Source organism: Fundulus heteroclitus, chromosome 22, assembly GCF_011125445.2.
Source record: "Fundulus heteroclitus isolate FHET01 chromosome 22, MU-UCD_Fhet_4.1, whole genome shotgun sequence".
In the NCBI taxonomy this organism is placed as follows: Eukaryota; Metazoa; Chordata; class Actinopteri; order Cyprinodontiformes; family Fundulidae; genus Fundulus; species Fundulus heteroclitus.
The window spans coordinates 34,148,532-34,173,958 of NC_046382.1; the positions used below are offsets into that span (position 1 = coordinate 34,148,532).

Consider the following 25,427-nt stretch of genomic DNA (forward strand, 5'->3'; position numbering starts at 1 on the left):
CAGGATCCAGTCCAGAGGATGCTCAGACCAGCATATCTTTCCTATATCAGACTAGCTGATGATGCGTGTGTGGGCTTTAGCCCCATTGAGTCCAGGTTGAAGGCTAATCTCCATCCTTACATTTATGGGACCAAAAAACAATCATCTGTCTTATTTGCCGTAAGCTGGAGATCTGCTCACTGCTTTTATTAAGACACTGTAGTGAACTGTGGGTGACACAGATAAAATTTTGTCTTGTCAGCATACCTATGGTAAGAGAGGCCTTAGAAGTCTAGTCTAAGGTATCACATAGATGTTGAATAAAAGTGGCCTGAAAACGAACCCTTGGGGAACCCAACATTTTGTTTTTGCTTGCCCCGATTTAGACTGACCAAATGAACCATTTCGTCAAAAAATATCTGAACCACTTTAGTACAGTCCAGAAAATCCCACCCATCTTTCCAGTTGATCAATTATTGTGTATGATGGGCTATAGTGTAGCACTTAGGCAGAATTAAGAAGGTAGAGGTTTTACATCCAGTACTATTAAAAGGTTGAGTGAACGATTTTTCTGGAAATGTAGGTAAGAATGTACAAGATAATCCTACCTGCTGTTCTGCACCTCAGGGGGATCGCGGGAAAAAAAAAAAAAACATCTCCCAAATACAGTCTGGTCTTCCTTCTTTAGTCTGCCTTCCTCTTCTTCTAATAAACTTCAAAGACAGTTTGCTTCTTGCGGCCATTTTCAAAATATAGAGTGAGAGCAGCAGAGCTACGATGAACGGCTGACACAGAAACTAACTGAAACTTTCCGTCATCCAAATCTTTAGACTAAATATTACATGCAATATTGTTGCAAATATTATGACAGGTTTTGCTCTTCATAATCAGAAATACTAAAGGTTTTGGCTTTGTTGCAGAAAGTGTGTATTCAAGATATGTTAAATTAATATTTTTGATGCTTGGAGAATTTAAAGCCTTCACATCATGTTTGTCCATTGTTCAAAAATTTTAGAGAGGGTTAACCAAACTGAGTTGAATTATATGTCAATCATAGACTTTAAATACATTTAACTTTTGTTTTTAGTTCCTGAGATTTTCTTTTAAAATCATATTTGAATGACATATTTCTGGAAAATACTAGGTTTTGAATGTTGAAATTTGATTTTTAAATGCCAGTAGGAATGACATCTTTAATGTTCATACAATTTTTGGCACCATAATAGAGTGGCTTTCTGCTGCTTTTGGCCGAGATTATAGTTAGTCACCTTTGCAGCACAGTTTTAGACCAGCTGACTGAGAGTAAAATGATCCTGGGTTCAAATCCCAATCACGTCGGTACTTATGGGTGCGGAGTCTGCATGTTCTCTGCACGCTTTGGCTGTTTTTCCACAGGATTACTCTGGTAAAAAATTGGGATAAGTGGGCACAGAGAAAGATGGGTGGCTCTTTTTGCCATTTTGCTTTTAATCCAACTCCTATTTTTACAAGGAACAAGAAATACATAAAAAATATGATAAAAAAATCAATTTAAAAAACACAAGTCTTTCCAATCCAAATTTAGTTTAATTCTTTGTTAAAAAAAATTCTTCACATCAGTACATACACATTGCACAAAGGCAAGGAGCCTCATCTTTTAAACTGTCGTTTATCCCCACCAACCAAATCCTTCGGGTTGTTTTTTGTTTTGTTTTTTTAATACCAAATGTAAAAGCAGCAGCAGCAGAACTGACTCCAACAACCAGCACTGGATTTTCCAACCTCTTCCAGGCTCAAGTGGCCCGAGGTGAACAACTTGCACTGAAATCCAGCAGACAGAAAGCAACGCAGCTAAAAACCCAAACACCTTGATGGAAAAGTCCGGTTAAACATTACAGCCCAGTTACGGTTCTAACTTTGCAAACTGTTCTTATTCGCTCTGGACGTTGAGAACCTTTGAACATGAATACAATAACTGGCATAAACACACAGAATACCAAACAAGCAGTATCTTATCACCTAATATAGTATGTAGGTAAAAATAGGTAGTAAATCTATCAGCTGCTGAATTTTCTCACAGCTCTTTAAAACACTTTGTTCGATACATCTTCTGTCTGCGTTTAGGTTTTACACACAGTGCCGAGTTGCGCTTGGAAAAAAAAAATCAGGCTCTGAACAGTTAAAACCACTTTATCAACAGACAGATTGCTGGTGTTATAATACGTCATATTATCACTTTTAATATTTTTTTATTTACAAATCTCTGTACAATCAAATACAGAAAGGTGATCATCTCTGTCCTGCCAGTTAAGCATTCAAAAGGACAGTTTAAAGGCTGGATATGCTAAAGCAACAGGATGTTTGACCAGATTAGGAACTTTTCAGAAAAACGCCAAAGAAAATGAGAGGCGAAACATCACACCAGGCGAGTAAAAACAAAAAAAAAAAAAAAAAGCACGATCAAATGGTCCAACCTGATTTCAAGATCTCCTCCCACCACCACCACTTTAATCAACATCTAGTTCAGCTCAGTTATCTACAAAGATGCACCTTTTATCATGACTTGAACATTCAAAAATAATTGAATCCTATCCGTTTACATGACAAACATCCCACTGAAAAAGCATCTTTCTTTCATGCATAACTGGGTCCACAACCTCCTGCCACAAGCATCTGATGAGTTGAAGACGAGCGCAAAATGAGCAGGACATTAACTACCAAGTTTGACACGGGATTTCACAGAAGGGAAAACACCAACTGGGTTGCATATTTTAAGGAAAAAAAAAAAAAAAAGTATTTACAAGCAAGTCAACTCTAATCTAAAGTAGAGACTGAACAAAGATGAGTTACTGCATAGCTTTTTAGTTAGTTTTTTTTTACCATCGCTGAACATTTGCAGTTCAGCTGACGTTTCAAGCTCCTTATGGTACCAAGAAATGGTGCGTATGGTCCCAGTGGGAAATGGACCCAAAGCTCTGCGATGTTCAAACAAGGAACCTTAATACCCACGGACATTGTTCAAGATGCATTACTACAGCCACGTCCAAAAATACTACAAGCTTCAGGGCTTCTCAACATCTTTTACACACAGGCTTTAGAACAGTTTAGATTGGTATAAAAATCAAAACATTTGTACAATCATTAGAGACTGGAAGTAAAAATAACATCTTTGTCATATAGAGCCTTTCTTCTCAAAAGCGACATGTTGCAGTGTGACATCAAGGCCAAGGCAAATGAGGAGGAGTAAAGATATCCCACAATTAACCATTCAGGGCGATTGGTTCAGAGCCATCATGCTCAGCAGGAAAAAGATATGTGTTCAAACGAGACATCGTCCAGCAAACGTTACTGCAGATCAGAGGGTGTTTGTTATTACATTTCTGTACACTAACCATAGGGGTTCGAAACAATCACACTGGTTCTGTTATGCCAACCAAAACGAATAAAAAAAACAAAACACTTTTTTTAATTAAAAGTGTAAAAATCAAACAACTCTTACAAAAAAAAGGACAAAAAGAATTAAAAGTCCACATCGTGTACAATGTTCCCAAAAACTTTCCATTTATCCCATGATTCATATTTTTCTCAAACATCTTTTGTGTTTAAAGAATATTGCAGCTGACCGGTTGCTAATATATTAAGCAATGATCTGAGAGGGGTTTATGAGGGGAGTATAGCAAGTCACTTTAAGTCGTTTGGTTGGTCAAAGTGAGTACCTGGCAGGTATAAACTGAATCATGGTTGGTATGAAATGTCCTGTAAAAGACGGATTTATGTCATACTCAGAGTAGTCTGGTATGACACAATGAAAAGGTAAGAAAAGGCAAAGGGGCAAAATGACCAGCAGTGCTCTGAATGTGAACAACTGCACTCTACATAAAGACAACAAAAAAAAGAAAAGACTGTAGGCAGAACAAAAACACTCATCTGAACTTCAAAAAGGAAAGAAGCTGAAGAGCACAAACTTGGCAAAACCAGGCTAACGCATAGGAAAGGCAATATAGATGGATTTTCAGGTAAAAAAACAAAAACAAATAAAACAAAGAGATGGCACATGATGACCAACGGCCGCTTGATGTGAAAGCAGGCTGGCATCTGATGGACTGAGGTCACCATCATCATCATCATCATCATCCAAACATGAGTTAGAACAAGGCAAACAAAAGGAGGAACAAAACAGGGTAATGTCAGTTTGTAGCGTCATCACAGCGGGACTGAACACACGGATGGTTCAGTGGCAGGTGAACAAAAGTACCACTTAAAGATTTAGAGTTTTTAGCTATTTCACAGCAGTCTCTCCATGAACAAGTGAAGGCGCTTATAGTTTTGAATGCAACAGGTCTCCAATGAAGCCTGTTTCCCTTTCTCATATCGTACACTATGGGTATTTGAGCTGTTGTGGGCAAAAACAGCTGAAAGCAACAGAGCGTGTGGGGAAAAAGGAGGACAGCATAGCAGCAAACATGTAATTCAGATTGTGTGTGTGTGTGTGTGGTTGTGGTGAAATGTGGGGGGGAGGGGGGGGGGTCGAAGTGTAGTCCAAGTCTGTGACAGATAACAGCTATCACTCATTTCTGTCAATAGGACCTTCAGAATACGCGCCTGGCTAACAGGAGACAACCCACTTAGGAGTTAATTGATAAATCAGGTAGAGCAGATGCAACTGTCAACAGAATATGCAAGTAGTGATGAATTGCACAAATCAAAAAGCACTAATACAAAAAAAAAAAAAATCAACCTGGGTAGAGTAAATGTATGTAAACAGTTAGGTTTGACAGAACAAAAGATTAAAAAGAAAAAAAAAAAAAATTAAAAAGTTTTACAGGCTGTAAAGGTCCAAGCTAAGAACGTAAAAGGTGCAACTTGTGGAAGAAGAAACGACTTTCTGTCAACTAGTGGTCAATAGAAAAGGATGAACCCATCGTGCATCTATAAAGCACAGCCTAAATCTGCAGACTAATGCAGCTCTGACTCCTGTATGAGAAAGAAAATGGACTATTTTAGTGTTGATGTGGCTCAATGATCGACAGTTTTACCATTCAAGCTTTTTAAAGCAGGCCCTTATTTCACACGACAGTATTAAGTAGGCCTGGACCAGTGATGGGTATCAAAGTATAATACAGTTTAGAAAAGTAAATGTTAAAAACCTCTAAGGTCTCCTGTCATTGTGCGCCTACGATTTAAACTTTTTTTTTTAATGAGATGCCAGAGGCAGTCACCCAATTCTTGCTGTGCACTGGCAGTCAGCTGGCTGAGAGGCTACAGCACTTTTACGTGCTCACAAAAAAGATTCTGCTTGGAAAATATCTCTGGCTGCAAAAAACAGAAATAAAAATGGACAAGGTGTGGAAACTAAAGCTAAAAATGATTAAGGTAAAACTGCAGCTGACAAGCTACAGAATGGCTTCTCTGATGAGCGCACCTGACAGCAGGCTGCTACCTGAGCAGATGGCTCAGCTAACATCAGTTTGTTAGACCCCACTATGAGCAGAAGGACATAAAGTGATAATATGCTAGTCCACACCTAAAACTCACTACTAAAGTTAACAGGGTATTCAAAAAGTTTGTCTAAATTCAAATAACATACATCGATGTTTTAACATTAACATTATCACAACCGTAATAATCAAGAGCTGAATGTTCAAAACCTCAGACAATATTTATATTTTCCTGAAACTAGTTGAGTGGGGAAGGACAAAATTTCACCTAATTAAATAAAACCGTCTATGGCCATTTACTTGCACCCCTCGTTTTTTTTTTACATTAAGGGGTGACTTTAGTCAGAAAGCAAACTGATCCTCAATATTTCTATTCTGTTGCATCAGCATCAACAACTGAAGTGATGCATTTAAAATGAGCACATCTAAACATCAGGAACACCCCTCTGCACTAAAATTCAGCATTTGAACAAAAAAAAAAAGAAAAGAAAAGAAAAAAAGTGGTAGAGTAGATGGAGGGTGAGGAAGATGAGGGAAATCAGTAATGCACTCGGATCTGCTGGAAAACAATGTCTTGGTCCTGCCGCCTAAGACTGAACTCACGAGGCTCGGTACGCGTGCTTGGCAGACGGCAGAGTTAGCGTTGCTCACAAGGAGGCAGATGAAGAAAGGAAAAACAAAAAAAAAAGCAAAAGGCTATGGTGCAGTAGAGCAATACAGAAGTAAAAACAGCTTATCTGCTTTCCATTTGAGAAGGTTGCAGATGAATGTCAACAGGATTTGGCATCAGTGCACTCCTTCGAAGACAGTGGCATGGTGGGCGACTCTTTGAGCAGCAAGCCGGTTAGCAAACCTGACTCCTTGAGCCAAATGCGGTAAAAACAAAAAGGTTGCTCGGTAGAGAGTGACGCCTTTTGTGTACAGACATCCTCTTCTGAGCAGAGGCTGCAAAAATAGTCACCTGGTGTACTTCTGTCCCCAGGATGTAATGCTACAGTAGCTATACACACAAACACAATCCCCACCCCTCCCGGTAAAACACCAGATTACTAAAATACTCTGTGGGACCAACAGGAAACCATAAATTAAAGATCACAATATTAAAACTCTATTATAGAAGGAACTCTGGGAACAATTGTTAGAAGCTATCATTATTTACAAGAGTTAAATTATTAAAATGGCTTTTCTCAGCATCTGAGTCTCTCTTAGTGTTCCTGTAGAGGTCTCTGATTAGGATCTTTCAGTAGTGTCGGGTAATGACGTCACAGCATGTAGAGGTGGCCTTAACGGGAGAGGCTGACATCGGTTTTTCACAAGCGCCGGCTGGCGCAGCAGAACTTCCTTCACAGGTCCTCTGATGTCTTCAGCAGCTCCATCAGCGCGCCGACAGCTCCAAAGTAACCCTGGAGCAAAATGGCGGACACGTCGTTACAGTTCTCATACTTGGCGAATCAAAATGTGTGTAGAAAGATTCAGCAAGTTAGAGCAAACTGGACAATTTTAGGCTTTTTAAAGCTTTTCTGTAAAGCCAGTCACTAAGAAACATGCAGATTTTATTTGCCGTTAAGATCAAAATTACTCATGCCCCTTGCAGACATAGACTTAAAACATATACAATTCAACAAAGAAGTTTGCTTCTGATAAGAAATGAGACGGATATCTTAAAAAAAAAACAAGGGCCTCCTTCCCCTCACCCTAAATCTTTAGCTTCCTGAACAGATTCTCCATCAGATTCAAGAAGGAAAGTGGCCGGGTCACTCGAAAACATTATTACTTGCAGTCAGAATATGCATGTTGGTTAAATTCAAAGATTACTTTAACCTAAATCTGCCAGGAGATTGAATAGTTTTAGGACTCTTTGTATGTTTACAATCTCACACTGAAAGTGTGAGATTGTAAACATACAAAGAGTCCAGACCTGAAGCTGAAAGGGAATCTGTAGAGGGCGCTAAAGATTGGGGTGAATGCAAAAGTTGGCATTCACTTCAAGAGACGAGGAGTTCAAAACACCAGTGGCAACATGCAAAAACCAGTCAGCAATTAGAACAAGTTCTTGATTACGGTCAAGAACTCATTATTCTCACCCATCATCAAGATGAAAACACCTTTTAACTCTGAACTACTGCTACATTACACATACCTTTATTAGAACAAATATGTAAACTTTGAAACGTTGGTATAAATTCTCAGCTGATCCATGTTCTGTGAACTGTGACCCCTTGTCTTAAGACTCGCTTTCACTCAATATCAGACAAACACCTTCAGTTATTTGTTCCTAAGCTACATTTTAGACCTTTAAACATAAAAACACACGTGTCCTTGTAAAATTCCACAGTGAGGCTGTGGTGGATGATCCTCCCACCACCACATTGTGTTAGTATTCTTTCTTTCTTTCTTTCTTTCTTTATATTATATTACAGTTTGAGTTATTTCATTTAGACAGGTATTTTCTAATGGGTGCACACTTTGGTTAATGACTGTCTGAATGGTTTATTTACACTTGTTTTTTGTTTGAGGTGCTGCTGATACAAACCAGCTGGAGGAGGAAACCTGGAGCGTACCATTTGTTTGTTTGAAAGACTGATGGGGGAGACTTGTTTCAAGTTGTTAATTAGTTAATTTTGTCACTTAAATATTCATCTATTATTGTTTCTGCTAAGTAAGAGTTAGTTTTGCTTTATTTGTTTCATAGAATGTTTTAGTTAATTTTGTATTTATTTGTTCTTTTGTTATGTTGTGCCTCCCTCATGTGGTAGACTTGGGTTACTCCATCCCTATTTAAGCAGCCTTTTGTTGTAAGGTCAGTTTTGTTTGTGTTGAGTTAGAGTTCAGTTGACCTCAGTTAACTTGGGCCCAAATTTGTTACTTATCCTTTGATTTATTCTTACGTTAAGTCTTTGTTTTGTTTGCTATTTTTGGAAGAATTAAATTGAATTCTTTCCTACTTTGAACATTTTTTCGTCCTTGTTTGAGTCTGGTCCCTCACAGAGGCCTTTTAGTGAAGAAAATGGCCAAACCAAACCAGGTGATAAAGATAATTTGCTCTTCGGCATCAACGCAGGGCATAACTAAAGTATAATTCTTCACCACGTCTCCTGTGCAGGTGTTGCTGTTTCCGTGTTGTTGTAGGCTTTAGTGCTTATGGTGGAGGGGTGTTTGCTTAAATCCCATTTTGACCAGAGTGAAACCTCTAGGGCAGACAAAAGTGAGCCTTTTAAACACTGCTTTAAATCAGTTTTAACCATGACTTTAAGGGTTTTAAATAACTTTAATAACTATTGTTAGAACTGATGTGTTTCCAACTGCTATAGAAAAACAGTACAGATCCAATGTGATTGCCCAAAACCTCAACCACTACATTTAAAATGCACCTTATGCTATGTGGTACTTTTTTAAATAAATAAGATTTTATTTAAAGATCTGCAGAAATCACAGATTTAACACACAGGATTGCGTTTAGTTTGATTCAGCTGTAAGATTTTGTGGGGGAGTGCTCACCTCATGTTCCAGAAAGAGGGCTCTCAGCTGACCTTTGGACCAGAAGTCCATGGCATAGGCTAGCAGCTTTGTGGACAACGTGTTGATCCGAAGGAAGTTCCCGACAAACACCACACGCTCGATTTTCTGAAAGAAAGATAGACGTGGAAAAAACCCTGCCTTGTTAAACCTGTCAAAAATAGTGAAAACAAATCAGTGGCGTCACATCCTTGAATTAAGATTAATATGAACATAAACCAAAATATAGTCCGCCCAAAAAATTATATAAATTAATAAAAAAATATAGATATTTGCATTTGTTGCAAATATGTCGAGAAGGTCCCGGCTGCAGACCGTGGAATATGCCTGGGTTGGATGTCCGACTTCACCCTCAAGCTATTTTGACTGGACTATCCCTTTGAAGGGAAGGGGAATAAAAGTAAGTTAGAAAAGAGGGAATTACTTCAAAGATCATCTGGGGATGTAATTTTTAGCAGCATTTTTAGTTTACTAAGAAAAGCAGGCTTGTTAGGCAGAATATAGTATGGAACATCTGGTCCATACTTCAATCTAGAAGTTGGCGGTAATGCACCTTAATGTGTTTGCTAACCGCCATAAAAATACACCAAGAAGAAGAAGGAGGAAGGAAGGGGGATGCTAAAATGCTAACTGTAGAAGCATTTGCTGCAAGTAGCCAAGAATAACGGAATTTGGATCAGGAGCGAATGTACTATAAACTAGTATAAAATGGACTCTTTGTGTTGCTTTACATTACTAGTACCCAAAAGGTTGTCCCAGAGCCATGATCAAGTGTTGCTCTTGTTGTGATTGTTGCACAGAGTATGACTTTACATGTTTACAGAAGTAATGTCATGGCACCAAGCTGCTATGCGACTTCAACTTCTTGACGCTCCCCATTTAAGATTCAGTAATAGAAATTATATTTTTTAAATTCTTTGATAAAGGATCATGATAAATTCATGATGCTCTGACTAATTTAGTTTTTGTTTTCCACGGACACCATTCCATTGTAAACAACGGTGAGGAACCTCTGCCTCTTAGGTTCTCATATGTCCTGTTCTTTTTACAAAAAAGAACAGTCCATTCTGTTCATGTCCATTCGGCTCATACAAGTCAGCAGAAAGCCGTTCTTTAACGAACCACATAAAGAATCATTCAACAGTGAAATATAAAGGTAAAAGCCAATAAATGCATTGTATAGAAAACCATGTCACTACAAAAACTATGTTAGGGCACTTTACATAGAACGCCAACTACATTCAGATCAGTTATCTGTTGTTTAGACATGTTGCTCAGCTGGTATCACCTGCACCCTGGAGGCAATTCCAAGCCAATGACATTCATGTTAGTAATTATGAAACACAAACTCATATTCTTATTTTTGGTTATGTGTAAGCGAACAGAAATGTCAATCTGTCTCTTTTGTGTAATATGGCTTACCAAAACAAGGGGTGTCCAATAACTGTGGGGTGTTGGTGCTCGTGGTATTTTAAGAAAGTCATTCATTCTTCCATTACAGGTTTGAAAATGAAATGACTACGATGATAATGTCTGTTTTCTCTTCTCTGGACAGTATTCACTGAACTCTGTCATAGAGTCCCCCTTTGATGTCAGTGAGGCACAATACAGAGATATTATTTTATTCATTCAAATGTGGTCATCCTTAAAAAAAAAATCTGTTAATTTTGTTTGTATAGTAGAATCAGCTGTTTGGCATCAAGAGAAGACTCAGTAAGTTTTTCATTGGCACAACCCATATACAGAACTCTGCTACTCAAGAAGAACAAAAAAAAACATCAATTTCTATTTATTTATTTTCTACTTTTTGTACTTAGTTAATGATGTCATCTCATAAAAGTTACGTTAGCTGACTATAGGGGTGTGAAGAACTAAATTCAAGTCCAACTGACTGCATTTATGTTTTACCTGTGATTTTAAATATGGTTTTACTTTTTACAGTCAGATATAGGGCAGTTAAGGAGATGGTGGTGAAAACTTTCCCTTGCTGTAAGTATTAATAGGACAAGATTTTGGAGAGATGTCAAACTATATCTTCTCCTATATGCCTGTCCTTATCCAAACTGTAAATGAAGTAACATTCAAAGTTTGCTTTCTGAAATTCCACATTGCATCTCATTATATATATATATATATATATATATATTATATATATATATATATATATATATATATATATATATATATATATATATATATATATATATATATATATATATATATATATATATATATATATATATATATAGAGATAGATAGATAGATAGATATCATAATGAATATATAATGTAAAAACTATACATTTCATCTGCCTTAGTTATGTAGTGGTTCCTCCATTGTTTTCAGAGGGTGAAGCTGCCTCACCCACAGACTGACCACGCCCATCTGACATGCAACCCCCATTCCACGGTCTGCTGGGAGTACTTCAATATTTCAACATTTGCAACAACTCCTTTTCACCACAAGGTGGTGCTGAAGAACTGATAATCTAGCAACATACAAGTCTGCTTCAAATAATCAGAAATCAATATGTTGAATAGTTTAAAATCATTAAATGGATTACAAAGTGAGAAACAGTTATTTTGTCTAAAGACAGAAAAAAGTTATTCAAACTTAATTATACTTTGCGTAATGGTACACAAATATGACAATAATACCATAACAGTTAATGCATTCCTGATAATGAAAGGCAATATTATTATGCTTACCTTTATTAAAATCTTAATCTATTTCAAAGTACCAATCAAAAATAATAAAAAAAAATGACTGCCTGTTTTTTAATTAGGCCCTTTTTTTAAATCTGTCCTTGCTGCAGATCTGCATGCAGTGATAGCCCTGTACAATGCTGCTTGATCGCCATGCCACAAGGCAACACTGTAAAGAAGCTCACAGCACGCAGAAAGACATCTGATGGCTCACTCCACAGAAATGTCTGCTGCACATGAGCCTTTGAGATGCACCTTCCACCTGCCTTTATTAGAGACTCATAACCCACTGACTTTATTATGTTAATATCACTATTAAACATAATTGCTTCATTTTCACATTATTCCCCCACGTGCAAGTTCTCATTACCATCTGTGAGCAAAATATGTTGAGTTGATGACATTAATAGAAAAATTATGTTTACAAACAAAAAGAACACTGTTTAAAAAAAAGATTCAGAGAAAATGTCCTAATCGAAGTCTAAGAGTTCACCAAAACATTATGAGTAACACACAAGAATAAACTTTAGTCAGATCTGACTACAACTACTTATGGGGGATAAAAAAAGAAATAAAGTCTATTTTTTTAAACCCTTGCTTGAAAACGTACTTTACCACAGGGAACTAAGATGGTGGCAATCTCTTGCTGTGGGGTTTGTTCTCTAAGGGGAAGAGGGTCCGATGCGAAAGAACAATGCATTGTATCACTGGCAGAGAGTAGTTTGGAGCAGAGAATTACACCTGGGATGCCAGTTACTCTAAACATACAAATAAAGAGATATTTGAGTATTTAAGGGAATATATTTAGGTACTGTATTTTTCAACTATAAGGCACACTTAACATCCTTAACTCTTCTCAAAAATGTATGGTTCGCCTTATAATCCGGTGTGCCTTATATATATGAGTACTTTTTGTGCTTACTGACTGATTTTATGTGGTACAATGCGCTCAAAAATCTGTTAAAATGGTGTAAGTATGACTTTGGTTAGCAACGAAGCCGCTCCGCTCAATGGATATTCGGAGCATTACGGTACACTGTGTCACTACCTGATAGGACCCCTGAGCTGTCTACAAGACTGCCTGACTGTAATATCTAAACTAGAAGTGCATTCATGTAAAGGCACCCACAAACTCTGCTGTAGTTCACTCCGGGGAGGTCTGCGTGTACTCTAGGCGTACTCTGTGCGTACAGGTACGTGGAGAACAATTTTTACGACCGCGCATGTGGTGTCACACTATAAACTTATCGGAGGCCAGAAGTCTTCACATCTAACTGTTTTATATCCGACACCTTGATGCACTGAGCTCCTCCAAGCAGGAGGTCTCCAGGACGCAGCTCCACAGTCCCTCTCTGTTCTCCCTGACAGGTGGGAGCCTGCTGGGAAAGAAACGGCTCTAGGTGCTCAGCTAGCTAATCACACATTTTACCATCTGTTCTGCTGCTTCGTCCCGCTGGCAGAAAGTATGGGAATTGTAGGAATTTACCACAAGAAATGTAGAAAACAAAACGCTCGACTATGAAGGGTAAAACGTGCACAGAAAGTCAGTGCGGAGTCTGTGCAGCTCACAGCATGTGCACAGTACGCCCGAGTATGTGGGAGCTTTTAGGCAGCTCACGCCCGGAGGACGCACTAGCACCAATAAACTAAGTTAATTCAATATAAAAGTTATGTTTATTTTGGCTTTATGTTAGAAACATCCTCCCAACAGAGACGGATAGAGAGCTATGGACGGGAAGAGCAGGAGTGATATTACACACTTAGGAAGAATATTTACCGAGCCTTATAATCCGGTGTGCCTGATTAAATTAAAAAAAAATTAAAAATCAATAGCACCATTTTCAGAAGTTGTAGTAAAGAAAAAATTATTCACCATGGCAAAAAGCCAACCTTGCACACTGTACATGACACCAGCAGATGTAGCTGTGGCAAAAGAACATTTTTACAGAAGCCGATTCAAGATTTTCAATAATTTGCTTAAAAAGACTTATGTGAGTGTTTGTGTGCACGTATTCACCTCATTGACAGCACACATGCGTGCTATAGATCCTATGTTATTGGTGATGGTGATTAGTGTGGCTCTGGCCAGGTCTTCCTTGCTGATGCTGTCCCGCTTCTCTTTGCTCATCATGTGACCAAAACTGTAGAAAATAAATAAATAAAAAGCTGAATTAAACCACATATGTAAGACAACCACCAAAGTACATATATAGCAGGTCAAACTAAGTAAAGTCCCTATAAGAGAACCAGACACGGCCAGAAAATAACCTTGGATTGCATAAATCAACACGTGCAGCTTATCACGGTTCTTTGTTTCAATAAATGACAGAGGGGGACGTCATGACAGCACACACTGATTATAGCGTGATTGTTGTGATATAATCAGTTTTTTTTTCTTTGCTTTATGGATTAACCTTTGTACTGAATTGCAAGTTTATAATTCACTCGCCAAACTCAGAGTAAACTGTTGTGTTTATGGGATGGTTGCCAGATATTATTTTACACACTTTACGTTGTTATTTGCAACAATAATTTGATTTAATTGGACACCAACGATTATCCAGTTATGTCATTTGAAAAAGTTACACCAGTTTACCCAATCAGGGTAATTATGCAGATCAACTGACTTAATTAGTCAAATAACTAGCTGTGAAGTGACTCGTTTAAGTTTATTAACATTTTAACAAGGGCTGCACAGTGGCGCAGTTAGCACTGCTGCCTTGCAGAAAGAAGGTCCAGGGTTCAAATCCGTGCTTTCTGCATGTTCTCCCTTTGCATACGTGGGTTCTGTCCAGGTACTCTGGCTTCCTCCAACAGTCCAAAAACATCATGGTTTGGTTAACTGACCTCTCTAAATTGCGTGTGCATGTTTGCTTGTCCTCTATGTTTACATAAATTCACAGCCCATTAAAAGTGTATTTAACAGTGCAACCAGAGCAAGCAGCAGTGGTCTCATGTATAAAGCTGGCGTACGCACAAAACAGGGACTAAATCTTGATGTATAAACTCTGACCCATGCGTACGCTGTTTTTAGAGACAACGCCAATGGTGAAGTAGCGAACTGCAACCACACTGCGTCAGGACTCATCTCAGACGTTCAATTTCACTCCATTTCAGACTAAATCGATGTCATCAGCATCATTCAAAATCAGAGTGTTATTTATGCCTGCACTGGTAACAGCACAAGGACTTGTTAAATCGTTAAAAAAGGCCCATAAGCCAACTTGAATCAAAGTCAGCACAACAGTTTTTTACCATCTGATTCTTTACTCCATAGCGTAATTATTATCATTTAATCTCTAATCTATATGCCCTGCTGGGGGAATAATGTGTAGTTGGGATTTCCATATATTAAGATAATTTGGTGATTGTTCAGGGAATTATACCATCACTATAACTGGCTGTGAAATAGCCTGGGGGTTGCTATTGTCGTCTATTTATCGTTATGGAGGTGAACTGCTCAATATATCTCTATATTGATTTGAGCCCATATCACCCTGCCTTACTTTGGAAAGGAAGAATTAGGAACGCATTCTCAGAATTCAGCCCAAATAGCACAGGAAATTAAAAATGCATGACATACAAGAGTTTGGGTCTTATGAGGTTAATACTGCTCACACACCCATGCGCGCTCAACTGCGTAGCGTGCTATTGGCTTCCTAAAATTCGCCTGTGGCAGTGTTTGATGCATCGGGGTGGAGGGGCTCGTCATCGTTGGAGAGGGAAACCCTCATCCCTCCTGGCCTCCGTCCTAGTCGATGATCCAGGCACACAGCGGATGCTCCAAGACAAGACGAATTTCAACATGGATCATGTGTTGAAGCGTCATCGGACATTTAAGACAGTAATACGATTCCCTTTTTAAGTTATTTTAATGTGGGCAACTTTTGCCTCCAGGGGTCCTTTGCATTGGCCATTTCTGGGTGAATGTGGGCGTGTAGAGGGCAGAACCTGTACGCAAACGTTCAGGACCAGCTGTGATCTAAAAAGCAAAACGGCTTGCTTGTGTTTGCGCATGGTTTTATACATCAGGATTTTTTTATTTGTGGCGTACACCATTTCTGGCTTGTGGGCATACGCAAACTTTTAGTAAAGTTCGTACGCAATGTTCTATCAATGAGTCTCCAGAGCATAAAGTCCCTGTAAAGGTAAAGATGCGCTAATCACAACTTTCAGTCTAGAAATGCAACTATGCACAGCATTACGCATCTTTGGGTTTAATTCAAATCCAATAAATGGCGGGGACCTAACCCTGTGCTTCGGTCCATAAACAAGATTAAGCTTCTAATTTGCTAATTTTCAGCAATTGCCATTGGCCAGGAACAGCCTGATCTAAACAGTGCTACGAAATTCTTTAAGATATTTCTTATTTAATACAGCGAGAAGCTATTTTTAGAATCACAGGAATTAGAAACTATTTGATCGATGAGGAAAGCGATAGCAACCTGTTTGGGCTGTCTGGAACCTGGCAGACCTGTTGTGTAAATTCCTGCCAGAGAAAGCACAGCTCAGCAGCTGCCGTCTGACAACATCTGTGACGCCAACGTCAGACTCACCTGGAGGCGACGGCAGAGCCCTGGAGGCCAAAGCGTTCATAGTCCCCCCCGTATATGTCCTTCACAAGTTTGTCCACGTTTGTGGAGTCGCCCTTGCTGGCCATTTCCAACGCCTCCTCGAACGTCTCGCAGCCCGTCAGAAGACAGCAAAGGCCGAGGAAGGTTCCACCTCCCAGACTGAAAACGTGAGAGAGGAGATGAGTTACACAAAGGGAAGGAAAAATACAAGTCAGATGAGAGAAGGCGAAACAGGAAGGTAAAAACCGGAGACAGAACGATTTTGTTAGAGTTATGGAAAAAAATAAAATTGTCTTCCCTTCTGTTTTCTGCTCTACAACGTTTATACAGGAGTGTTACTCTGACCTAATCACTTGGTATCGGTGATCAAACTTAACCCAAAACAGCTTCCTGTTGTGAGAGTTGTGTTAAGGAGCAAGTGGTTTGAAATGAGTGCCTAATGTACCTGCAGTCAAAGATCATTTAAAAAAATCCTTTCAGTTCTAGTCTTGCATCTGAACATCATTTTGAAGAGTGCAAGTAAGCCAACACTGAACAGAACGTGATACTTTCTCAAAATTGTCCTCATTCTGACCGAGCAAAACACAAAGAGATCTATAAGGAGACATCTGTACAACATGTCCATTTCAATTTATTAGAATGTCACTCTAGTTTTTTTTAGTAATTTAATTAAAACTTATTATAAAAAAGGTTAATTTGACAGTGCACAGATTTTTTTTTTTTTTTACTTTAATATAAAAGATGAAGACCCACAACAAGTATGTCCACAATGGTCATGTGGTTCAGGATATGCACCCAAAACTAGTTTGGGGCTCAGTTTGCATGTGTCACTGCATCATGCAGTGTGGCATGGAGGTGATCATTGTTGTACCGTCTTCTCTCATCTTACTCTGGACCAGAGGTTCCCAAAGTGGGAGTCGTGACCCCCGGGGGGTCGCGAGATGATTTGATGCTGATCTACTAAAAAGATTTGCTAATTCCTTATTTGTGAAACTGATATCTAGGTATAACTTTTTAATGCAGCGGGAAAACTTCCCTTTTTCATAAGAGTTCTTATAAAAATACTACTTTAATGTTGTAACTTTATTTTCACGATATTAGGACGTTACTCTTATAATTTCCGCCCAAAAATATCCCACCTGCCAAACGGGTGTTGCCAGTCTCTGGCACTCTTATTTTGGGGTTCGCAGACTAAAAAGTTTGCTCTAGACAAAACTCTATAGATTCTCTGCAGAGATTACGTCAGAGCTGTTTGTCCAGTGCAGTGCAGTCATGCAGTGGTTGTTAAAGCAGGCATTGGTGCTTTTGGTAGCGTGGCCAAGTCCTGCTAGAAAATGAAATCAGCATCTCCATAAAACGTACAGAGATACGTTTAATGGAGGCATGAAGGGCTCCAAAGTTTTAATGACTGTGGTTGTACTCGATAAAACAAAGTGGACCAACACCAGCAAAGGCAATGCTCTTTAAATAATCACTAATTGCGGAAACATCCCACTGGACTTTAAGCAACTCGGATTCTGTGCCTCTCCGCTCGTCCTCCAGACTGGGACCTTGATTTGTAAATGAAATGCAAAAATTACACAAGTTTCAAAACAAGGAACATCACGCATGTCCTGTGTGCGCATGAGTGTGGTGGCTCTGGAAGTTCTGACTCCAGCTGCAGTCCACACCTTGGACCTCCCCCAAACTCTGTATTGACCTTTGACTCCCAGTCCTCTCAGGCTCGTGTTATCCTCGTTGCATTTGCACTTCTTGCGCCATACTTTTCCCTTTCATGCAACTCTGCACTCTGAACACTCAGCTTCTTTAGCAATCAACTTTTTATGGCGTACCATCCTTGTTGAAGGATGTCAACGACTGCTGGAAAACTGACAAGTCTGTTTTTTCTGTGTGGGCCATAAAATGGCTACAACGTAACACGTCTGGGTTACAAATCCTTTCTTTAATAGCGTAACATTGTAGCTTTCTGTGAAACTGAATCCATCTTTAGCTTCAAACAGAAGTAAGCACTTGAAATATTTTACTCTATTTGTGATGAATCTATATAACATTTAATTTTACATTTCTACATTGAAGCACTGAAATTAGTGAAGTTTTTGGTGACATTCTCGATTGCTGAGATGCTCCTGGTCAAGCGCACATAGCTATCACTGTAAAGAGCCTGACGCACCATTTTCCTACAGAGCATTTGAAAAACAATCAGTGATGCATGCAGAGACGGCACATGGACAAATTAGCTGTCTGAACTCTGGAGCAAGTTTATCAGCTGGACAAAAATGTGACGGCTTATCAGGAGGCTGGATCAAGACCAAGGTTACTTTTGACATATCAACAGCATGTCTTGGTGGACACCATCACTGTCTCACTGACTTCTGACAGGTAATGAAGTCTAGTTATGTTATTAAGTACAAAGAAATACCAGGTGAAGACTGTTATGCAAGGGATTTAAAGCCCGACATAGCTGTTAAATTAAGTCAAACTATAAGAAAAAAAAAAGAAAAGACATTAGCCTCAAGCAATAGCTGTACACACCAACTAAGAAAGACCCAATACTTTAAATACTTTATTTTAGTGCCACAAATGACAAATTTAACAACAGTAAAGGCTGGTTCACACAGCAGGATGATGAGCCCGATTTTTGCCCCGATCTTCTCCTTCCGACTAGCCCTGACTATTGGGATGGCTCCTGAGATTATCTTAAGAGATATTCCTGCCGTGTTTGGTGTGCTAAGAGTGATCTGGTCCGCTCGGTAGAACGTCGGGACCGCTCTGACGTCATAACGGGGATATTCAACATGTATGATTTAAGCCTTTTGAAACCGGAGCTGATGGATGGTTCCAGTTACAAAAGAACCACAATGTAGAAAAACAGGTCGCTGTTTAAAATGCATGACGTCCGTGGAACTTTTTCTGAGTACTGAGGCCTATATGTATTCTGCAAGAACAAAGGCTTAAGTGACAACACTCTGTTCTTACAGCCCCGGCTTGGGAGTTCTCGCAGCTTGTACTTGACGCCAATTTTGGGCAGGCCATTTTTGCTTGTGCGCTGTCTGAGAAATATGAAGGTGGAGTAATTCAGGTGGAGGAAGCTCTGAAGACCTCCGAGGAGTTCTGCACTTGACGTTCTTGTGAAGCAAGAAATGTTCTGACCAGACAGAACTTTGTCTTTGCAGCCACTGGTAAAAGGATACGTTTCTCTGTTCTTGCGGCTAATGTGTCGGGCTTTAAAGTCATTACTTTGTTCACTGAGCTTTAACTTTTCTTTTTAAATGGTGATTTTTCTGTATGTTAACATTACTAATATGATTAAATACCACCTCAACTCCTTTCATGCATTGACTTGAATGAATAGGTGCCAGTCCTGCTCACCTTGTCCCAGTTACCCGTTTGTAGTCGTTCTCTGAGTAGACAGCCAGTATGGAGACCCCAGAGCCGATGTTGACCAGCAGCATTGGGAAGGGGTTGTCCAGGTTGCAGGGCTTTTTCACACAGCTGTGGGGATCTGACGGGTTCTGGAAGTAGTAGCACTCTGGGTGCCCGTTGAAACCCACCCGGTCGATAAACAGCAGGCCACGGATTAGACAGTCCAGCTCATCCAGCTTCAGCAGCTCCAGGTCGGATATCTGCATCACAGATAAAGGTGATTTAAGGCACCTTAAGCAAACTGTTTTGGTTGTTTTAAACACTGCTGTAGGTGCCTGGACTAATTTCATATCAGAAATTAAGACTTTTCCAGACACAAATTCTCAGACCTCCTATGGTACTTTAAAAACCTTGTACAAACATAAATACAGAGGTTCACTATATCTTTATGGTATAAAAAAAAAAAAAAAAAAAAAAACACTGGCCAGGTCTTTAATATGGAATTTGCGAAAAACCAGGGGCAGAAAGGAAGACAAAATAGGAACGAAAAATTGACAAAAAGGATGTATGAATTAGTGAAGGATAATCAGATAAACATCCTTCCATCAACAGATGGATGAAAATATGGATGGACAGAAACCATCTATAGAAAAATGGGTACGCAATGGGATCTGGGGGAAGATAAAAAAAAAAAATCTAATTTTTCGACATGTAAAAATACTGAATTTAATTGAAATTTAATTGACTTTTCTGGACTCTGCAGAGACCTTCGATGCTTCTCCACATCTAAGGAGTCCGTTGAGGTGGGTGCATCCCACTGGAAGGAGACCCGAGGGAAGACCCAGAACTCGCTGGAGGGACTTTATATCCTGTCTGCCTTGGGATCACCTGGAGTGAACTGGAGGATGTCGCCGAGGAGAGGGATGTCTGGGTTTTTTTTCTCCTGGACCTGTTGCCCACGTGACCCGATCTTGGATAATCAAAAGACGATAGCTGGATGGATGGAGCTACCATGTCCAAGAATTTTTAACAGAACTGGATAATTTAAAACTCCAGACTGAAGCTTTCTTTATCATAGAAAAACCATTTGGGTCAGTACATGCAGCTGCATGATCCCTGAACTGCAGACAGGGTCAATGAACTTTTTCAGGGCTAAAGAAAGACAGATACCGCATCCAAAAAAGGTGATATGCATTTGCATATACATGACCTACATCTGCAATGATTACAGACGCAGAGCAAAAAAACTGATAATAGATTATAAAAATGTAATTTGATATATTAAAAATGTAGCTGAGGTTAACATGGACTCATTAGAACCATCCAACAACAGGAAGGAAAATAATAATCTTTCCAAATGTTTTGTCATTTGAAAAACGATTTTCTAAACTTTGAGGTACCACATTTCCAAAACCGTGTCCTTTGTGACAACTTTTTCCAATTTCAGAAGTTGGAGCTCTAGTTGAAAAGAAGGAAACGGCTACTGATCATTTTTCTTTGATACCACACTTACTGTTCTGAAGTCGTTCTCAAACTTGTACGCCCCGCCTCCCGTGGCGCACAGCGTTGTGTGCAGGCTGGAGAAGTTCTTGTCTCGTCCCATCTGAATGAACCGGGGCATGGCCTGGGTGGGGAAGCGGATAAAGTGCAGGTTTCCTGTCCGGCCACACATGGTCAGGTTCCTCAGCTCCAGGTGGACGTCACGGACACCTGTTTTACCTGAGAGAGAAAAAAAATGTCTTCCTGAATGGATCTTCTGAGCCAAGTTGCAAAGTAAATATTCTAACTCTTCTGAACAATGGTTATAACAAGCACTCGTGCTCTCCGATAGAACATCCTTGACCCGACTTTATGTATCAAGAGATAAATTATTAGATATGACCGTTAGCATGAGCTTACATACCATAGGCCACGTTTGAGGTGAGGTAGCGGCGGATAGATTTGAGGTTTTCCACTTCTTCTTGTTCTTCTTCTGCAGTGATGTCGACTGGCTCGAAGTACACCAGCTTAACCAAGCTCCCACCGATGTCCATGCCAAACCAGGGGAAAGCTGGAGAGGAGAACAAATGAACTTCTTTACTTTTAAACAAGACACCACAGATCTGAATGACAAACCAGCAAGTTTAGAAAAAGAGCAATGAAGTTTATTGTGTGAGGAGTTTTACAATGAGGCTGAAAAGATGAGCCGTGCTGTTGGGGTTGGAATGAAAACGCAACCATGGGCTCTTTAAAAAAAAAAAAAAAGAAAAAACAGCTCCCACAACAAATGGCATTCAGTGAGAACGCACCTTAGGACATTCCAGCTCAGGATAAAAAGAAGGAAAGTTTGGTACAGAGTTTTTACGAAGACATGGACCTGAGGGTTTATTTACAGAGTGAGAGTTAAAGTGGCAGGATCAGTTTTTGACAGAGTCACACCTAACATAAGAATTACAACTGGAATTTAAATGATTCATTTAAAATACAAGATAGCTGATTTTTGAAAAGATTGTTTCTGGATAAATTTCAGCTTTTTCTTCAAACCTAATGGAGAAATCTGTGTCTCTCCTGCAGTTTTTCCCCGGTTGACTACCACTCAAAATTTACTTTTGGAATTTTTAAGTTGTTTTGTTTGTTCTTTTTCTTTGCTCTTTGCATAAAAATAAGACACGTAATATTTATGTTGTAAAGATTTGAGAACATTCATAAATACCCGTTGTGTAAGGTGAAGACTAAAGTTAATAATGGAATAAAATATTGGGGGGGGGGGAATGTTTAACAAAATTGTTATTTTAATCTTTAACCTCCTAAGACCTGGGAGCTTTAGTCCAAACATATGCTTTAGAAACTTGAAGGAAGATCTGTGAGGGAGAATAAATATATGTTTGAAGTGAAACTGACAACATGCATCAAAAACCTATTATGTTGAGACTAAAATTATCGAGTCTTAAGAGGTTAACAAAGAATCGATGGTGTCCAAGGCACCTATAGAACAAAATACTTCAAGGGTTATGATAAATAAAAAGGAGCCATCATCAGTATGGTGGGTCACGTTTTATTGTGCAGTGGCAATGTCTACTGTGGCCATAGCCTTTAGGAAATCTCAGGGTAAACCTGAGGGTCTGCTAACTGTACAGGGTAAACAATGTTAACCAAACACCAAGTCAACATTTAAAAACGCAGGTTAAACTTAGTAATCTTTTTTTTTTTTTTTTTTTTTTTTTTTTTTTTTTTTTTTTTTTTTTTTTTTTTTTTAGGAATAAGAAATACTGTTTAACCGTAGAGCTTTGTAACACAAACAGCTTTCAATCTATGGCTCTCCATAGTTTTAAAAAATAAATTAATGTTTTAACAGTAAGATTGTTTTTCCAGGGGTATGAGGCTGGACACAGCAGTTTTCTTCATTTTGAAATAAATGTAAAAGACTCAATTATTCATCTTGTAATTTTCTTTAGCTTGGTTTTATTTGTATGGAAACCTGGAGGATTTTTACCATACAGATCTTTTTCCTGTGATGCTAGGAGAGACAGCGCTGGCTAAACTTTAGGTTCTTTGAGAGAAAAAAAAAAAAAAATAAATAAATAAATAAATAAATAAATAAATATGTGTCAAGTTTTTAAATTATTGCTCTAAGGAAATGCCCAAATTTTGACCATTATCACCATAAATGTCATTACAATGGGAGAACAAAGGACAAAGGGTAAATCATATATTAGCGTGGCGTCAGACTGTGGCTGCATGAAAGCAGCAAACAGCACTGACAGCATCTAGAGCAGGGGTCACCAACATGGTGCCCGCGGGCAGGAAGTAGCCCCTGAGGACCACATGTGGTGCACAATCCACCAGTGAGCTGCATCTCATACTTTATTTTATTCCATTACTCTTCCTGTTTATTCACACTCGCACTTCTATAGATTTAAAAATGACAATATCTACAATTGAGCATGAAAAATGTGTTTATTTTACATAAGGTTAAGGTGAACTCTGACTCTTCTAGTTCAACGGTCCGTACAGGTAGCCCTTCGTATGACGCTACCAGTGAAGTAGCTCTCAGTTTCAAAAAGGTCGGCGCCCCCTGCTCTAGAGAGACAACAGCATTTTCGTTCTGTGGTAAATTTAGCAGAAGATTGAGTCTGACAGGAAGAAGATACAATCTTTCAGAACGACAGGCTACTGAAAATAAATAAATAAAGCACATTGCCACAGCTCACCAAGAGCCAATGTTCCCATGGAAACAAGTAACCCCCCTTCCCCCACCATCTTTCAGCTTTCTATTTTCTCTGCCACTTAGCTTCCTCTCAAAGTCTCGTGTAATTTAATGCATACCATCCATCTTCTGCCCCCCACTTGACTCTCACAATTAAAGTAAGGTGCCGTTGGCACAGCCACAAGAAGAGGTGCGACACTGCAGGACATGTCCAAACCCCCAACGAAGCTACAATAATTTTTAATCACTTTTCTCTTCGTTACTATTTTGATTTTCAACAATAAATAAGTACCATTTCTGTCAGATGTTTTAAATTTTTTATATTGATTTACATTCATAATCACTTGCAGATGATTAGACAAAACAAGCTATTTTTAATTAATCAATAAATAACCCATTAACTATATTTCATCAGTGAAATAAGAGAAAATTTGCCCCAATAAGTGGGTGGATTCTTGAGAAAGTGCCATAGTGACCGGAGTTGTTGCCTGTTAGTATGGAGCTTAAAGTAATGCAGTGCAGCACTCACCTGTTGCTGCACACTGCTGGTCAGCTGGCTGCAGGGCAAACAGAGGTTTGACTCTGCAATAAGCACTTCCTCCACTCATTTCAGCCAATTTTATATTTCTGCTTCTGTTTGTCAGAAATGGTAACTTTGTTGCAAAGATGACGTCCTTAGATTCGTAACCATCAATATATTTTTTGTTAAATTAGCAACAGTACGAACATTTTGTGTTTGAACTTTTTTTATATTGTAGTTTTCCTTTTTCATTTCAGCCTAAACAACTGACTAGAAATCCTTTAAAAGGAAATAACATTTAATGAAGAATTTTATAAACATACAGATTTTTAAAATCAATAAGATGCCAAAACACTACAAGCAAAAAAAAAAAAAAGTGTTAGCTTAAAAAAGAACAAAAACTTTTCACAAAACTTTATCACAAAAAAAGTAAAACAGACAATTAGATACTCTTTAATAAAAATGTATTTCTGGTGGCGCATCTCCCTCTATTTTTAGCAGATACCATCACTGCCCATACCCCCCCCCCCCTTCTTGTTTGTACAGACTGTTCAACAAATACCAAAGTTCTGGAAAGATGGTTTCATAACAGTCAGGATGACCCACTTAAGGTTACTACAGGCCAAATAATAGAGGGCCATTGACCATTCCTAACACCTTTCAACATTAGCATTGTACTACAGTTGTGCTGTAATGTAGTAGCACCTGAAATCTGACAGAACCGATAGCCTTTCCCCAAATCGCAGCCAAGTTTCTGAACAACGTAAACCACCTGGGAATCCAAGACGACTTAAGCATGTATTGCTGTGTAAAGGAGCAGCATTCAAAGGAATGTGACGAATCCATCTATTTGTGCAGGATGGCGAGCCTACCCAGAGTTGACAGGACAATGAAAGCCAAGATATTTAAAATTGCTATAGGGAGGTGCACCCGCAACCCAAATTGTATAAACAAAACAAAGAGAACCCTTCTTCAAAAAATGCTAAACAATTTGATCAAAACCTACTAATTTCCTCTCAAATGTCCTGGAGTGAACCTGGTGGACCTCCTGCCCAGGAATTCTATTTAAAATGCCCACAAACACACGCCGTGCTGGGTGTGCACAGCCAAAGGTCACTGCAATGAGGAGAAGGGCCATTGAGTGATTTGCTTCCATGTAGGTGAAAG

General features: G+C 39.0%; 1 protein-coding gene across 3 annotated transcripts in view; it reads right to left on the reverse strand.

Annotated features, from left to right (window-relative positions):
- Positions 1–4,471: 4,471 nt before the first annotated feature.
- Positions 4,472–25,427, reverse strand: part of pank1a (pantothenate kinase 1a) — a 28,052-nt gene continuing 7,096 nt past the window's right edge. For all 3 annotated transcript variants that reach the window (XM_012878402.3, XM_021324479.2, XM_036125866.1), the window contains 7 exons: positions 21,458–21,604; positions 21,068–21,273; positions 19,561–19,814; positions 16,174–16,350; positions 13,635–13,758; positions 8,895–9,020; positions 4,472–6,799 (listed from right to left, as the gene is read on the reverse strand). In XM_012878402.3, the coding sequence (XP_012733856.2) occupies positions 6,740–6,799; positions 8,895–9,020; positions 13,635–13,758; positions 16,174–16,350; positions 19,561–19,814; positions 21,068–21,273; positions 21,458–21,604 (1,094 nt within the window). In that variant the 3' untranslated portion in view covers positions 4,472–6,739. The remainder of the gene's footprint in view (positions 6,800–8,894; positions 9,021–13,634; positions 13,759–16,173; positions 16,351–19,560; positions 19,815–21,067; positions 21,274–21,457; positions 21,605–25,427) is intronic.